At 34.0% G+C, this 17518-nt stretch overlaps 1 protein-coding gene across 3 annotated transcripts; it reads left to right on the top strand.

Annotated features, from left to right (window-relative positions):
- The first annotated feature begins 3144 nt into the window (after positions 1-3144).
- LOC108564111 (pleckstrin homology domain-containing family G member 5) lies at positions 3145-16487 on the top strand. Of its 3 annotated transcripts, none has more exons than XM_017923036.1 (14): positions 3145-3356; positions 9207-9304; positions 10672-10891; positions 11632-11751; positions 11804-11960; positions 12021-12115; positions 12171-12632; positions 12693-12803; positions 12978-13124; positions 13191-13415; positions 13530-13732; positions 13793-14217; positions 15926-16056; positions 16123-16487. In XM_017923036.1, exons 1-14 carry the CDS (start codon positions 3186-3188, stop codon positions 16234-16236), a joined length of 2679 nt encoding a protein of 892 aa, XP_017778525.1. In that variant the 5' UTR covers positions 3145-3185; the 3' UTR covers positions 16237-16487. The 3 variants fall into 3 exon arrangements, with proteins under 3 accessions (XP_017778525.1, XP_017778524.1, XP_017778526.1); XM_017923035.1 differs by having other exon boundaries at positions 13793-14319; XM_017923037.1 differs by lacking the exons at positions 15926-16056; positions 16123-16487 and adding an exon at positions 14744-14944 and having other exon boundaries at positions 13793-14319.
- The last annotated feature ends 1031 nt before the right edge of the window (positions 16488-17518 follow it).

The following is a 17518-nucleotide window of genomic DNA, read 5'->3' as shown; positions in this document are numbered from 1 at the left end:
CCAAGAGTTTGCGCCGAAGAGTTTGAATGAAATGTTCAGATGATATTATATTATTATTATATTGTAGTTTGTTCAATACCTGGATTTTTTGTGGTATTTGTGTTCTATCATTTTGCAGTTATTCCAGATATCTCAATATTTATCTCAATATCATAACCTATATTTATAATAGTTTATTTTTCTGTAAAAATATAAATTATATTTGCCTGGTTTCATTTTAGAAATATATATAATGAATTTACAGACATATCTATTTCCATAATCATTCTTACGTTCCGGGATTTTGGATGTATTTTAAAAATACATATAAATCATTGTACGAATATGTATTTCCATATATACTCTAGTTTCTTAGGTTACTAACAGCTGGGTAGTTTTTATAATTTAAAAACACATACAAATAATTTGCTCAAAAAATATTTCCTTATTCAATCTATTGTCTTATGTAAACAGCTAGGTTTATTTTTTTTTAAATGCGCATGTTCTAAAAATATTAAAATTTTCACTTCTGCACACGCGCACTTTAATAATTCAAAACACGCCTGTAAGAAAAAGTGTTAGTAACCTTACATACATGAAGTTATTGGACGGTTGCATCACCTAATTTTCTGCAACCATAAATACGCCACTGGTACAAATATTGCAAATCAACAAATATATTTTATACATGAATTTTGCATTATATTTTTTTTTTGTTGGACAAATATAAAAATATTGGAACATACATTTATTTAAACTAAACTAAAAAAAATACAAAAGAATTTTTTTATTTTAACTATGCTCAGGTAACAAAGGGATAATACAACTATTTATAGTAATTCATTTTTATCTTCTTTAATGGTGTTTTATAATAATATATAATTATATACTATGATATGATACTTTTGTAACGATTTAAAACAAATTAATTATTACACTCTTCGTCCATGTAACACTCTTTCGGACGTTACGGAACTTCCAGATTATATCATCATTAAATTTATGTGGTGATTAATTTAAAATCCTCTCGAGAAGATGAAACTTTGTAACAAAATATTCATCAAATAATAAAAGCGTTTAGTTGAAAAAGTTAATTACAGAAATGCAGATTTGGCCGAATTTTAAAACAGCGCTCGAGGAAAGATCAACTTTCAACTCATTAATCTCATTACGAATCGAGGGGAGTAGATGCAGGCTGAAATAATATTAAATGAAAAAGAGAGAAAGCACAAAAATCTTTTCAATTTACTTTTTGTGCATTTGTTTGCCTCACAGCTTCGAACGTGAGTATTAATTACAAAATTTTCCTTGTAATTAAATTCGATTTTTCTATCGGTTTATTTTACGCGAGGAGAGCGACTTGATTAATGAGTCAAATACGAAAACGACGTTCAAAGTAAACTTAAAGGATATTAAAGCCTTTTCTCTTTCTCTATTATTTGAGCACTTGGAAAACGAAACTTCTGATTGTTTCCATAGTTTTCTTTTGTTTTTGTTCCAGCCGTTTGGGGATGGGGGAGGCGATGACGCAAGTCGAATTGATTTTATTTGACCAATCATCAATCACAACTCTTTCACTCATCTCTTCTTCAATTTCAACGAAACGAATTTGTGCAAACAAAATATATTTACACGTTTTTTTTTCTATCCATTTCCAATGAAACTTTGAAATCCGATTAATTTGGACGATTCGAATCGGCGCAAACAATTGATTTTTAAGCGGAGGGAACACATGCAAAAGCAATGCAATTGCTATTCAAAGTCGAATCGATTTCGTTTAAATCGGATATTTCCTTTGAAAGTATTCAATTCATTTATATTTATATAATATCAACAAATTCGGCGATAACTAAAATTTAGTTGTTTATTTTAATATCTAATTTATAACATATTATATGAAGAAATAAGCTTTTGTTAATTTAAGACCATTAAGGTTAGGTTACGGTTGTTTATATTCACCTCCTAGCCTAAGTTTAGATTCATAATTTTAGTAATATACTATAAATAAACATTGAATAGCAAAGTAGACTTTGTTAATTTGGTTCAAATACTGTAATTGCGTGATAATAATAAAAATCATAGTTGATTGAAAGTGATCGAAGTTGTCAATTTACTTTAAACGACGGTTAAACTCTACTTGAACTTGGGGCTTCCGCACACGCGATTCAATTAATAATTTTACGATCGTCGAAATCTTGCTACAAAAGGACAGTTGAAACTTTCATCATATTTTATTAAAGAATGTTGAAGATTTATTTTATTCGCAATTCAAATTCGTTTATTTGATCACAAACAAAACATGAATAAAATAAAACAAAAGCCGAAACAATCTGAAAATAAACCTTGCGCATCCGCAAGTGAGTTAATAATAAAAGTCCCTAAACACAATGTAACTTTTTATATTAGACTAAGTAATTTAATCCAAATAAATTTTGTTCCTAGAATTAATATTAATTAATATTGGTTAACAATTAAAATGCATTTACATTACGAGAAACATAATATGATTATAACGAAACAAAAGGCGAAAGAAACAATTGGAGCGATTTGTATAAAAGCCGAACAGAAGCTCGGCGTATCCGCTTTGAAATTTTCGATTGTTTTATTAAACTTGAAGTTAAATTTAACAATGTTTCCAATTATTCCATAACATTAATTTCCTTAATGGAATCAAAAGATCTTTTCGCTTGCAAATTAGGTCTCATTTGTTAACGTTAATGTTCTCGGTGGTAATAATTACTGTTTAGTTATATAGAGAAAGTCTTGTATGAAAATTGCTTCATTTTAAATTATTAATTTCAATTTGATCCAAAAAAAAACTTACTTTTCCAAATAGTTGAGTGCTGTTATATTTTTTTCGTGTTTCGTGGATACTTCAATCTCAACTTATCTTTTGTCAGGTGTTGTGAATTATTAGTGATTCTATAGAAAATCGTTTTTGTTTTACTTAGAGTATTCATTTTCAATGTAATTTAGAGAGAAACGTTTCAAAACTTTTGCATAAATTTAAAAGTGATTTTTGATCGATTGTTTTCTTTAAGTCAATGTTATTTTTAGTAGTTTGAATCGATTTGTGAAGTGGAAATGTTCAAAGTGGTGTTGTTTTGAAGTTTGATTCAATTGATGATAGCTTATTTATGTTGTTGTGTTTTTTTTTATTGTTTCAGGTGCGATCAAGGAGTTTGAATCACCTGGACACATTGAACATGCGACCTAGTGGAGGAGCGGCACCTTCGGATGGATCTCACCTGAAGGACGCCCGATCGGAGCCGGATTGCACCAGGCCGCTACTGGTGCCTCCGTCCCCGGGTTCGGATACACCTTCCCCGTCGAGGCCGGAGCCTCCCCAGAGGCGGCATATGCTCACCAGATCACAGGTGAGTCATAAAATTAGCGTGCGAAGTGGGATGTCGAGGGGGAAGAGAATGCGATAGGAGAGGCGGTAGCGGCGGTAGCGGCGGTTTTTACGCCGACTAGACGTTTAATCGATTCAATTCCCCCCGGCGACGATATCTCTCCACTCCTCTCTCTCTCTCTCTCAATGTATATGTATGTCTGCAAACACATATATATATACATACACGTTTTATATGCACTGCTGGTGGATCTTCGAAACCCAAATCCTATTACCAGTCGCCGTCTCTGGGATCCCAAGAAGCCGAAGAACGCAGCCAGCGATGTGCATGCACGTTTCCACAATAGTGACAGGCGAAAAGATGAGGAGGAAAGAAAAAAATCTAATATTACAAGTCACGTCGGCGCAGAAAATTTGACACTTGATTATTGTGGGGGCAACCTTTCACCCCAATAGCATGCAAAAACACGTCATAAAAAAAACTTATCTTGAAATATTGACATAATAATAATTAAAAAAGAACTTTAGAATTTTAGAAATTTAAGAAAGTTGAAGATCTAATTTACGTCAATAAAAGTCAATAAACAATAACTTGTCAGGTAAAACGTATTGGAACTGTTAGGTATTTTGTCAAAGGACAATTCCAAGAATTTTTTTATAAGAGTTCTTTTGAAAAATTTTTTTTTTTTGTAAATTTATTACGATTAGAAAAATATAAAATAAGATCAAGTCTTCTTTGATAAACATATAAAAACTAAGAAAAGAATCCAACATGCTAATATCTTTAAAATGTTCATAAGAAACAATGGCAATATTTTGTCAAATTAAATAATTTTGTAAGTAATTAAGTTTTTTTGCATTGAATAGTCAGTAATATTTTTATTTTGTTTGTTTTTATTATCCTTCAATCGCTAGCAAGTCTCGAATAACATTGTTAAATTAAAATGGGACTCTTCTTTTCGGACAGATGAGTAATTTTTATTAGTCCTGATTTGTACCAATAACCTAACGAACGACCAAAACCTTTCTTAAAAGTCAAATATCTTAAGTCAATTACAAACTTAAACTTTTCTTATACATTTTTGAATATTTTTTAACAATTATAACAATTGTGAGAAATATGTCTCGAAAATTATTTTTTAAAGAAATCATGAATTTTGTCACAATATCACGATTTTTTGTATTCTAAATTGCTTCAGGAATTATTAAAACATATATAAGATATTGGCGTTTAAGCTTGTAATTGACGTAAGATATTTAAGGTTATACTCAGTCAAAATCAGTGGCGTACATAGCGACAAAACTATTAAAATACATAATTTATGACCCACCGGTGGGTCATTTCGTCGTCAACGTGTTAAATTTGGAATATTTACTGAAGCAAATATGTTAATAAAGTAAGAATAGCGCCATCTATCATCAATTAATTAACGAGATCGTTTTGTTAGAATTTCAAACCATAAGGAATATTACTTTCATTTACAATCAATCGAGTTCCGACTTGTAATATGAATAAATTTGAAGTTTGTTGCATAACTTTCATAATTTTACAATGCTCCTATATTCTCGGTGCAAGCTCCTTGGCTTCACGACGTAGTTGTCGGAAGGGAAGTCAGTTGTAAAGTGAAGAGTACCTATATTCAATTGCTAATCGAAATTGCGAAATTTAAAAATATTTGTCGTTTAACACCATTTATTGATATAACAAATAAAAATATATGCAACGAATTGAACTTTTTTTTATATTGAATATACGACGGTAAAGAGATGGAGTTGACGTGTTTTTATTGTGGCGATGCATTATACTCATTTTCAGTTCGAGTACGAACGCTTTTTCAATTCTACCGAGCTTTAAGTCGACTGTGACTACAATGCCTGCGACGTTTGAGTGATGGAGTTAACTTTATGCCGTTGCGTAGCCGAAATGTAAAGAAATACAAAAAAAAAAACATTTTCTGACGTTTCATTGCCACATTGGATTCCTGGGGGATCTCATTTTACTCATTTTTATTGCGTTCGATTATTATTTTTTAATTATTAAAACATCCAAATTTGCGATGTAATATTACTATCAAAGCACACGCCGTAATTAAATTCAAGCTAATTGATAATCCAACTAACGCAAATTAGGGATTGTTGATTATGAACTCATATGCTTGTATATGATATGAAATGAAATCATTTCCATTTTTCTATTGTCCGTAGTGCAATTGAGAAAGCATTTATGTGATATTCATTTCACAATTCGAGTGCGTCTGCATCTGTTAAAACACAGCAAATTGCGAAGAGAATTCAAAGATACGTTTTGCGTGGATTTCGCGAGCACTTACTTTAATCGCATCGAAACCGAGTTGCGAAACACGCATTTATTTGACATTCAAACTATGTGCCGTTGTCATGGAGATGCTGTAATATGGTCTCGGGTCGGCGCGGAGAAGTTAAGTCTATCCCGAATAAATTGATTTACCGCTATAATTTCAAGGTAAGAAATATATTTTGCTTTCTTTTAATATTTAAGAAATAAATTTATTTCATATTTTGTTAGGTTGTGTTATTGTTCTAACTTGCATTAAGAAAAATGATAGGTTAATATGCTTTAAGTATTAACTTTTTTGTAACTTTTATTTATTTTTTTAATTTAAATTTAATGTTGACAATTATCCCTTTGACATACAATGTCTAAAGTTTTTTTAGAATTTTCAATTAATTACACTGTAAAAATATTAACTAGTAAAATTTTAAATCTGTAGTAGACTTTTAGTGATTAATAATAAATCAATTCAATGCTAAAGGAACTCTACAAATCAACGTATTTTTTTCATTAGATAACTTTTCTTTTAGTCGTATGTCAAAGGGTTAACAAGTTATTGTTGATTGAGTCTTGAAATTTGATAGATTATTAGGTTTAAGTTATGAAATCATAAATTGTCTTTAGCAAATTCAGTGTATTGCGTTCTCAACTGTATTAATTTATTGAAAGCTATGGTTGAATTTTCCCTGAATCCGAGCCGAATTCGCTTTGATGTGACATCTGTCAATTTATAATTAGCGAATAGTTGCAATAACAAAAGGTGTCTGGCGGGCAAAGGAGGCGTTCATAATCAACGGATTCCAATTAGGATACACGTAATTCAGTTTACTTGGATTAGCGAGAATTTAATTAAACGCGCAAGTCTGGTTGCATAACCTCGTCGAGGAAAGAAAGAGATAGAGTGAGGTCTAAGGTCGCGAATCCGCCGCTACCAGCCCTCGCCTTTGTGTAATAATGATTGTAATGCGTGATGGGTTGGGGGTAGATGATGGTGTATGAATGGCTGGATAGGTTGGAGGGGTGAGGGTGTGCATTACCATGTATAGATAAATTAAACGCGGGGACGGGTTTTATGGGGGTTACGGGGCGCCGTAAAAAATAATAAAAGGTATATTGCTGAGCCGCGCCTCGCTGCAGGATGCTGGATGTTTGGAGACGACGAAGGAGCAAAAGGAAAGAAAAAAAGCACTTAGGGATATTGTTGAGGGAAACGCGTTTCAAAAAAGAAAGATGAAGGATGTTGAAGGAGGAAGAATAGAAAGGAATGGCCATTCGTAGTATTTCTACGCGACACAAAGGCTATATCTCTTTTGCTTGTTATATAAATAAATCTATATAAAATCAGTTTGCGATGCGTGTTTGAGGCTTGCAAAGGAGGATTGGCTTTTGAGGGTGGATGGGGCAGCTTTTCATCCACTAAAGCAACTATTTTAATTACGCAGCAATTCGAATGTCGAATCCATCCTGATGTTTACGGTTTTTGGGAAGGGTTGGGGCGATGTGATAGGATGAAAAATTCCGATCGTGCAACGAAGATACGTTGGTCACGCATCAGGAATCGTGGGTGGAGGTGCCGGGACTATTTGCTCCCTTTCCCCTCTACCCAAATCGACGAACCTACGTCCTTTTTGGTTGAATTCATATTGGTGGGCTGGATTGAGAGGGGTGGGGTTATTTGAGGGTTGTTGGGTGGATGGATGGGATGGGATGGGCGCAATTCCGGTTCTTCCACGGAACGATCGAACCATACGAACTGATAATAAATGATGACTTTGCGCGCTCGTACGGCCGACACATAATTAAGAATTCTGAACGGAATCGATGCTGAATATTCCGCGATCCAACCCTCGCACCTATCCTCCCCTTCCTACTCACTCTTTGGAATTATTTATTAACCTCCGAAAGGATAGACTACATGTTTATGCTTCCAGCGCCTCCACTTAATCAAAAAGTTATTACAAAAATAACATTTACCAAACGTGACCGTAGAAAACTGCAAAAATAATGCAAAAACTGTTAACGTTTATATTTCGTTTATTAACCATCATATCAATTTTAAATGACAGTCGAGTTTTGTTCAATTTCATCATGGAACGTTTCAAAAATTTGTCATTGTACCTATCATAGGTACCTAAGAAAAACGTGTAACTTTTTGAATGTAAAACTGTGTAATTCGAAAAGTATGGAAAAAACGCATAATTTCGTTGTTTATTAATTATGAATCAAAAAAAAATATTGAAAGGCAAACAAATAGTTCCTTTTTATCATAGTCTGTTTATTTTCAACATTTAATTTTTTAACCGTGTAACAACGAAAACGTGTACAGAAAGTTCAGTATAAATCGAGGAAGAATACAGCTAATTCTCCAATTTTTCTTACATTAATTTAAAAAAAATATTTATTTTCAGTATGTGGGAAATCTAAATAATAATCTTCTTTACATTTTCTTTTAAAAGTTATTTTATGTTCAAATGGCAACGTTACTTTTATGACACTTTACATTATATTCAAATAATAACTTTAATAGAGACTTTATCAATTTTCAAGACTGATTAAACGAAAATGTAAATATATAGAGAGGGGGGAAATACGCAGAATAAACATTAATCATTGCGGATTATTCAAATAACTTTTCGCTTGATTACAATCGTCGCCATAGCAACCGGGACGCGTGTTTCAAACACGGTTAAGGTTAAACAACGTCACACTAAACGTTATTCTTTTCTATACCACTTCTTCTTCTTTTCCTAAATGTATTTTTACTTTCAGTTTAGTTCATTCTTTTTTTTCAACCATTTTTTTTTCTTCGGTCTACGTCTGCTTAATCCATATCATCTTTAATCCGATAAATAGGTTATCGCGTGAGCAGAGTTCGTAAAACGATGAAAATCTGTTTTTTCTTTTATTTCACTCTCTCTCTCTCGCAGTGCCCGTTGTTGTGTTGAATTTGGTGCTGCCCACCCTTCGAACGTGAATTTTCGTGTCGCCTTGGATCAAACACGGTTATAGCATTTCCACGAACTTATTTTAGGCAATCAGATGTACTCACCGCCGCGCAACCACTGAACATGCAAATACGTTGTACTGGTTACATAAGTTTTTTTTTATAAATTTATTTATAGATTAACATTAAATAATATTAAAACAGTTAATCAAATCGAATATGCAAATGCATTGTTTTGGCTACTTATGTAATACTTTTTATTTAAACCGAATCAAAAACTAAATCATCGGATCAATATAGGATAAAAAAACTGCTACACATTGATTATTTATGTTATATTAATTACATAATAGTCGATGTTTAATGGAATACCTTTTGAAAATTATTCAACTTGTGACTATTTGTATAAATGATGGAAGTATTGCATTATGTTTAGTTAGAAGATTTTTTTTCTACATAATGTGATCCTCTATAAGTACTAAATGTGTGAAACAAGAGATTTGTTATCATTACAAAAAAAAATATAAATGATGATCATAGATATTAAATATTGATGATAGTATTTTATACAAAAAAAAATGAAGATTTTTTTAATAATAGATTTCGTTTGTTTTCAGAAATCAAGCAGCGAATGTTATAGTGTGACTTTCGACGTTGGCGAAGATTCTACAGATGAGCTCGAACTTTACCCGGCCTGCAGAGGTATCACCTTGTAGTAAGTACACATCAGTTTATGAAGTATACGATCCATTGTTTTGTTAATTTTAGGAAGTAAAATTATAAATTATAAACGTTTCATTATTCATTAAAATTCTTTTTCGACTCTTTTTAAAGTATAGTGTCTGCAAGAATAATAATTTCAGATAAAGCCATAAATATTCATGAAGTTATTTTTATCAATTTAAGTTATAAAAATTAAGAATAAAACGTTTATTTAAAGCAAATTAAGTTGCTAAAATATTGATTTTCAAAAGTTTCTCCATATTTGTTTGTAGTGCGCATATTAGTTCGTTTTTTTTTGTGCACACAGATGTAAGCAGTTATGCATACATCGTTTATTCCAGTTCATCCAATCGATTATGATTGAACACTCTAAAAGCAAGCAAAAAAAAATGCAAAGAGGATTTGAGTAAAAAAAGTCCAGTAGGCTATTTCATTTTTTCACCTCTGACGTTTTCTTGTTCTATGAACTAAGTGGAGTCGGTGGTTATTGAGTTTGTGCGATAAGTACGAGGGAAATCTCCCATTGATTGCCAGCTGATCGATTCGCCACTCATCCCCAACGTCTTTCTTGCACACAGATACCCACGTACACATACACACATACACTTTCTATCCTTCGTTTTATTAACTTGTGAGGATACATCAATTTGCGATTTCAATCGAAAAAGTTTCCATCCTAAGCGATGATCGTCTATCATCAAACGAGCTAGAATTACGTGAAGAAGTTTCCAGATCAAACGACTCCATTGCATTACTTAAAGTGATCTCTGTTGTTCTAATTTTCTAAGTTTCTTCAGAAGAAATTCTCCCAATTGTTAATATATATGCCGAAATAAAGACATATTTTTTAAATGAATGAATGTATTGTAATTACGACCCAATTGTTTTTATTTGATCTGAAATTCGATGGTGAGTTCGTATCAGATTTTGTGATGCAGTCATTGTGCAATGAGCATATTATGTTAAACAACGTTTATTATGCAACTTAATGTACACGTATAGTTGTCATAAAACGGGATAATGTTCAGTTAGCTTTAGATAGAAATTGCTTCGTTTTATTTCAGCACAAAAACAGAAATAATCATACAAATATATTTCTTGTATTTTTTTTATAAGATTATAGTTAAGCTTCTTTGTGAGGGAATTGTTGGGAGAGCTTTCGACGATCCCGCATTTTATCCATCCCGGCAACAACGGGTAATAATCCGGCATTCGAGGCAGCGATTTAATGTGCTTCGTCTGCGTGATCTGCTTCGCTTTTTTTACTTATTCCATCCACTTCTCGAGTCTCGATTTTTCATTTCTTATACTTTATTGTCGTCTTCTTTTGTTATTCATGTATATATCTATGTTTTACAGCGATTCCTTGTCGAAGCTGTGCGAAGGCCGAAGCATAGATCTGTCCTGCTGCGAGGCCTGGCTAATAGACAAGGACTCCGGATCGCAATCCTTGCTCGCCCTCACACAGGACACGGCGTGCTTGGTCGGCAAGCACGTGCGGATTGTGCACAGAGATGGCGCCACCTCCAGGATCAAATTCGGATCTTTGCAAGGGCAGCACTCCAGGAAGCTGTCTGCGGTGAGTGCTCGAAAAAAGAAAAAGCATCCAAATACCGCATCAATGATTCCAATGCACAGTAATCTGTAGTCCTGAAATATTTTGCAAATGAATGAACGTCTTCGCAATACCGAATTTTCTCATTCAGGAAATCTGCAATGCTTATCTGATTTATTATGCATTTATTCGATATAGTGAATGCTCGCCGCAATATTAAATCGTATTAGTTTCAAATATACTTGCGTAAATTCATTGTATTTCAATAAAAACGAATACAAAAATCACGTAGCTTGAAAATTGCTTTATATTTATTCCGGAAAAAAGCATTCTGGGTTAGTGTTATTTTCATATAAATTTAACATTAATTCTAGTTTGTATGCAACTAAGTACACACATCGTCAAACCGAATACGTTTTAATCTGATTGTTTTTATTAATGATATTAAATAACTTATCAATTAACGTGCAGTGTATATGTAGAGTGAGTACAACTCGGATAACTAATTAGCTTGCGCACAATTAACCAGAAGAAAACTAAATATAGTTGCACATATTATGTAAGGAGATCCTGAAATTAATTGTCATCTCTGTGCTATTATTATCAACTACTAGTTGGTAAATGTTAAAAAAAAGTAATGGGTCAGAATGACCTTTGCAACAGTGGAGTTTTTATTTTATTTTTATTATTGTATTAAAAATTTATTTTATTGTTACAATAAATATTATTATTATTATGATTTGATTTATTTAATGCATTCACAGAATACAAGACCTAAAGGTACGAGTTTCTTCAGTTCGAGCACGGAGGATGCGTCGTGCTTCCAAGACGTGGACACGAAAAAGGGCAAGCAGCGTTGGTCTAGCCTTTTCGGAAACAGCAAAGTGAGTGAAACAAATTTACATCAAATAGCATATTGATCATCTTTTTCTGAAGGATACGAAGCAGATAATGGAGCAGCTAATCGAGCAATTGCATAACTACAGCAAGGTCGGAGTACCCAACTCCCAGGCGTATCCACAAGGGCAGAGCGAGGCGACGGATGCGCTCTACAAGCTCGAGGATGACTGGAGACATATCATCGATGTTAGCGGTAAGAGAATCCTAAATCCGAAAATTCATTTATGTGCAAATAATTATATATATTATTCAGAATTAAGCGAAAGACAGCAGAAGCAGCAAACGGCGCTCTGGGAACTCATAAAAACGGAGGTGGCATACATCAAGACACTGAAGGTCGTCACTGATGTAAGGAGAAGCAGCAATTTGTTAAAAAATGAAGTAAAATATTTGATGTTTTCAGTTGTTTCTGGCGTGTTTGCAAAGCCTACAATCGTCGAACATTCTGAGGGAAATCGATACCGCTAAGCTCTTCTCGAACATTGGAGACATCTTGGATGCTAACGTGCAGTTCTGGGGAAGTAGTCTTTTCCCGTTGGTGAGAGACATGAGGAATTATAAGCAGCCGGCGTGCATCGAAACCATGTGCGAAGGTTTCCTGAAGATCAAGGATAGTTTTCAAGCTTACTACCAATTTTGCGGGGAGCAATCTAGGTGCCAGCATTACGTGCGTGAGAACCTCTCTCACAACGAACTTTTCACGGCGTACCTCGCCTGGTGCGAGGCGCAGAAAGAGTGCAATCGGCTGAGGTTGCTGGACATCCTCGTGCAGCCGATGCAGAGGCTTACGAAATACGGTCTGTTGCTGAAAGCTATTCTGAAGAACACGGATGATGAGTTGGAACGCGAGAATCTTGGACTGATGGTACATAGCTCATCATCGATCTCTGTTTCAATTATTAATTCTTTGTCTCGCTCATTTTAGATCAGATCTGTCGACGATTTCGTGATCAACGTGAATTTCAGCTTGAAGCAGAAGCAGGACAACGAACGACTGAAAGGCATAATTGCAAGAATCGAAAGTTACGACATCGTGGTAAGAATTAATCATAACTTATATTTTTTAACCTAACCTATACTTTACTTAACCTGATTCATATTGACAAAAAACTAACCTAACTTATTATGTCATGCAAAATCTAACTTTATTTTATTATGAAAGGTATTTATTTAACTAGTAGACACCTTAATTAATATAAACTAATTATAGGAAAGCAAAGACGATGACCTGGAGAGATTGCTAAAGTCACATAATCAGCTGGATTTGAATAAGCCGATGTTGAATTGTCCGCCGGAGAGGAGGCGGCATCTGCTGCTTGAGGGAGATTTGAAGCTCAAAGATAACAGCACTTCCAAAGTACGCACATTCTTTTTTTAACTTTCTATTTTTAAATGTTAATATGTTTGTTTTTTATTGTTGCAGATGGAAGTGCACTGTTTCTTACTGACTGATATGCTGCTAGTATGCAAGTCGTCGACAAAGAAGGGCGGAACGGTGCGCGTTGTAAGGCAACCCTACTTGGTAGATAGATTGGTTGTCATGGAGATCAATAAGGAAACACCGACATTGGCCTGTGTTTACAAGAACGAGTTTGATATGGCTGTTGCCGCATTTCTCCTGCAGAATAACGACCCGAAGAAACTAAAGGTAAATGGTTTGAAAAGTGTCAAATTTAATTGATATGGGACCAAGAACGCTTCCCTGGGGCAATTCCAGTTTTATAGTATCGTATATTTGAACTGACCATTTTTAACTTTGCAGAGTTGGAAGGATTGTATTGCCAAAGCGCAAAGCTTGTATTACCAGGCCAAGCAGAGTTACCTGAATGAAGAGAGTTTGGATACCGAGTACAGCTTCGAATATTCCACCGATAATGACTTGCATTGTCTTCAGTTGGCGCCAAGGTCACCGTTGGCATCATCTTCGAGAGCGAGTCGAGTCTCCAGTCTTGCACATAGCCACAGGTAACTTCTTCATAATATAGGCAAATTGGTAGATTACTTTTTGCAATGGCATTTATTTAGTGGTTCCGTTGAGATGAACGACCAATCGTCAATTGGATCGGCGAAGGACGCTTCCCGTGCGGTATCCATGGAGAACGACAATAGGACGGCTTCGATATCGAGCGACGAGGGGGTGCAGCCACTTCCACCTGACAAATCGCCCGTCTCGCAGAAGAACTCTTTTAAGCACCGGCTATTCAATAAAACTCCGAACACGTTGTCCGTGCAACCGTGCACCCACGGCCTTGGTCAAAGTCTGCCCAACCTGTCCTTGGGTTCACCCAACGTCGGCACCCTCAGCCTCAGCTTGAACCACCATAACACCCTCTCTGTGCCCAGCACCAGCAAGAACGGCCACCTGCTGAGCCCCACCCATCGAGGCATCAGCTATCCTCCACCTTCGCCGACCAGAGGCAATCTTCGACGCGGATTGGCCATCAGCCAAAGTAAGAACCCGCCCCTAATTAAAACGCGCCACGTGATGTCAACGGGCGCCACGGGTGGCGCGATACCTGCCAGCTTCGACTTTGACGTTCCCATAATCGCAGGTAACAATTAGGAAGAAGCATGTGCCAAAGACGGCTGGAAAATGACACCGTCTGAAGTTACGAATCGGACCATACAATCTCCGTAATCTTACCAAATGATATCCAACTGTCAATGTGCTAATTATAATCTTTTCATTGTCCGTTAACGCTATGCAGTACAATAATATTACCTTCTTTAATTATTTGATGACATATTCCAATGGGAAATGAAAAGATTGGAATATCAGAATTGGTTCATTGACAATTCAAAAAGCGCAATATTGGTTGCATTTCATGTGATAGGATTCGATTCGAAACTCTCGGCACTCACAGACACTCACACATAAACATTGACAAAAAGGGATGCTCTTTTGTGACTATTTCTTTCTTTTTCTCTTTTTTCGTTGCCCGCCATCTCCTCCCACATTTCGTTGCGCGTTCGTAGAAGAAGAAAACTGCGAGACGACATAAATTGCGACTGCAAAATGGCGTTCGCGCTACATTTTGTCTTTTGTGCAAACAGACGGAGATAAACAGAAATAGAATGATGGAGAGAGCGTCCTTGAGTTTTCTTAACTTCATTCAACTTTTGTGACTTTTGGGTCTCTTTCAAATAAAAAAAAACGATCGAACAAAAAAAGTCGTGCCTTATATGCAAAAAAAAAAACGTAAAACAAACATAAACAAAAAGTAACAAGTAATAATTGATATAAATTTAAAGAGATATAAATAATAAAGTTTAAGCCCAAGCGAAGAAGACTCGCAATTTGATTCCTTGGTGAGCAAAACTCTGACTAATTTGTAATCCTGCATATGAACAGAGACGAACAATAGTTAACTTAATCTCAGATTCTTGCAAAGTTGATGTACTTTTTAAGTGTTTCGCAATAAATAACATTCATTCATAAAATAATAAATCTTTGCATAATCTGCGATTAAATTTTAAATAATATATCACTTGTAGACAATAAAAAATAGAAACTTAATTGGTTAAATTCTTAAATACGCATCAAAAGTCATAATCCGCTTAAGTTCATTAAAATTATTAATAAATGTAATCTTTCCTTGCATAACCTACTAGAAACACATAAATCCAACATAATCATTCACCTAATTTCTATGAAAATCTTCTACAAATATAATCCTAAACTATTGTAACCTATAAGAATAGTAATTTAACCAGATATAACCTAATTTAATATAGCCTGATAGAAAACAATGTAAAAACAATTAGAATACCACTTAACCTATGAGAAACCTAACCTCTAAATTAACATAGTATAAAACTAAGTCGAAAAACAGAATCTGTTTCATATGCTAAAATAAGAAACTGATCGGTGCGTATATAAGAATTGAACCATTTAATGCTTATAGACAGCAAGTATTAATTATTTTTAAATGTAACATTTTTCGTTCGATTTTCGTACTTCAATGTTGATTTTCTTTTGCTTTTGACCTTAGTCTTCTCATATATACTTTTTTTATTGTTGTTTTTATTCAATGAATGTTTCATGGCGCACATTGTTTTCTTGATTTATTTCTTTCCGTTTTTTGTTTCTTCTACCCCTTTATTAGCGTATGGACGGGTATAGAAAAATATAACTGATTTCGATATTACGTTTTCTAGCTGGTAGTAGCCCTTCTTTGGAGCCGTTGGAGAACTTCTGCAGAGGGCAACACCGACAGGCACTTACCAAGCGTTTTCATCGGAACGACAACAAAAGATATCACACGGCTGGCGCAGTCGATGACATAAAGGTTTGTCTTCAAATTACATCATAAAAAGTCAATATTTTGTTTTTTTGTTGTTGTTGGTTGTTGCAGAAGAGTAACGAGAAGGACTCTAGTATTCACAAGCGATTATCCTGGAACTGTGGTAGCCAGGAGTGCCAGCAGCAGCAGCAGCCGCATCCGCCGGAAGCGGATGATCAGACCTAGCATAGGAGGAATTATCTTTGTCCGACATTAATAGAATGCGCGACAACCCTAGTCGCCACTTTATTACTTAACTATCTGCTAGAATCCTGAGAGGCCACAAGAAACAAACAAAAAATACTGAAGATTTAGCTCTTAGAGAGGACCAAAAAGGCATTCCTAGACCCCGAAACCCTCAAAACCCCTTGATTAAGTAATAATATTAAAAAAAAACACTTAAATAAAATAAGGAGAATTTAAAAAAAAATAATTGAAAACATTCCAAAAAGAAAAGAAAATCAATTTATGTATTTTGAATAAAAAAAAGAGTGGAGACGAGAAGGGAAACAAAATCAATGAATTGTATACTCTGGCCTAATATTTTTTTATACACTTAAGAGAGAAAAGTAATAAGCGAATTTTAGCATAACTGCGAAAAAGCGATGGAGTGTGCGTAGTGATATGTGAGAATGAAAAAGAAATTTGGTAGAGAAATTAAGAGAGAAAGGTATTTTTGAAGATGCTTTCTATACAATAAATAAGTAAATATTTAACGATAAATATAAGCATAAGTATTTGTAAAAAATAATGAAACATTGAATGGTAAAAGCAAATTCTAAATGAAATTACTTCCTTCCGGGAAAATCCCCTTTGTCGGGCAAAAACAGTTAAACGTATCCGCACAAAACCAGAGCAAATAATTATTATATTATTTTGTCTTCGCGTGTTTCATCCGGAACGTTTAATTTCGGTTTTTGCTCAATTTTCTCGGACGACACGACAGAAGTAATCCCTAATTGTTAAGAAAGAGAAATTTAATAAACAAATAAATTATAAGGAAACGGCTTTATCGAAGAAGCAATCGCAGGTTTTTTGAAAGAAAAAAAAATTGTAAAAAGTTAGTACGATTAATTTTATATTAAATAAAAAGAAAAGAAATGAAAAAGAAACAAACATTAAATGATATAAGAAACGAAAAACTCTTCTTCCTCATTTGTTTTATAGATGAGCTATGAGTTACTATTACTTACTACTTTAAGATTTATGAATCGTTCGATAATAACTGATTAATTTATTTATTTCTTTGTTATTTCCCTTTAAATATTTTCAAGAATTGTTATTTATTTTATATAAAATTATATATATATATATATATTATGTATAACATGTATTACTATTATTTTTTTTTCCATTTGTGTTTTATTTTATTTTTTTAATTTAATCTTTGAAGAGATGTTTCAAGATGGAAAGATTTAAGAGAGAAATGAATAAATTAGGGGAAGATTAGTTGTAGGATGAGCTTGTC

The sequence above is a fragment of the Nicrophorus vespilloides genome, unplaced genomic scaffold, assembly GCF_001412225.1.
Source record: "Nicrophorus vespilloides isolate i.1.1-1 unplaced genomic scaffold, Nicve_v1.0, whole genome shotgun sequence".
Classification (NCBI taxonomy): domain Eukaryota; kingdom Metazoa; phylum Arthropoda; class Insecta; order Coleoptera; family Silphidae; genus Nicrophorus; species Nicrophorus vespilloides.
The sequence above is the reverse complement of the archived record's forward strand: the minus strand, read 5'-3'. Positions and strand labels throughout refer to the sequence as shown.

Bases quoted from the DNA above. Each gene is read 5' to 3' on its own strand.
- LOC108564111 (XM_017923035.1), top strand. From the start codon at position 3,186: ATGCGACCTAGTGGAGGAGCGGCACCTTCGGATGGATCTCACCTGAAG. The intron at 10,892-11,631 runs GTGAGTGCTCGA...ATGCATTCACAG, and splicing joins ACTCCAGGAAGCTGTCTGCG to AATACAAGACCTAAAGGTAC. The intron at 12,804-12,977 runs GTAAGAATTAAT...AACTAATTATAG, and splicing joins TCGAAAGTTACGACATCGTG to GAAAGCAAAGACGATGACCT.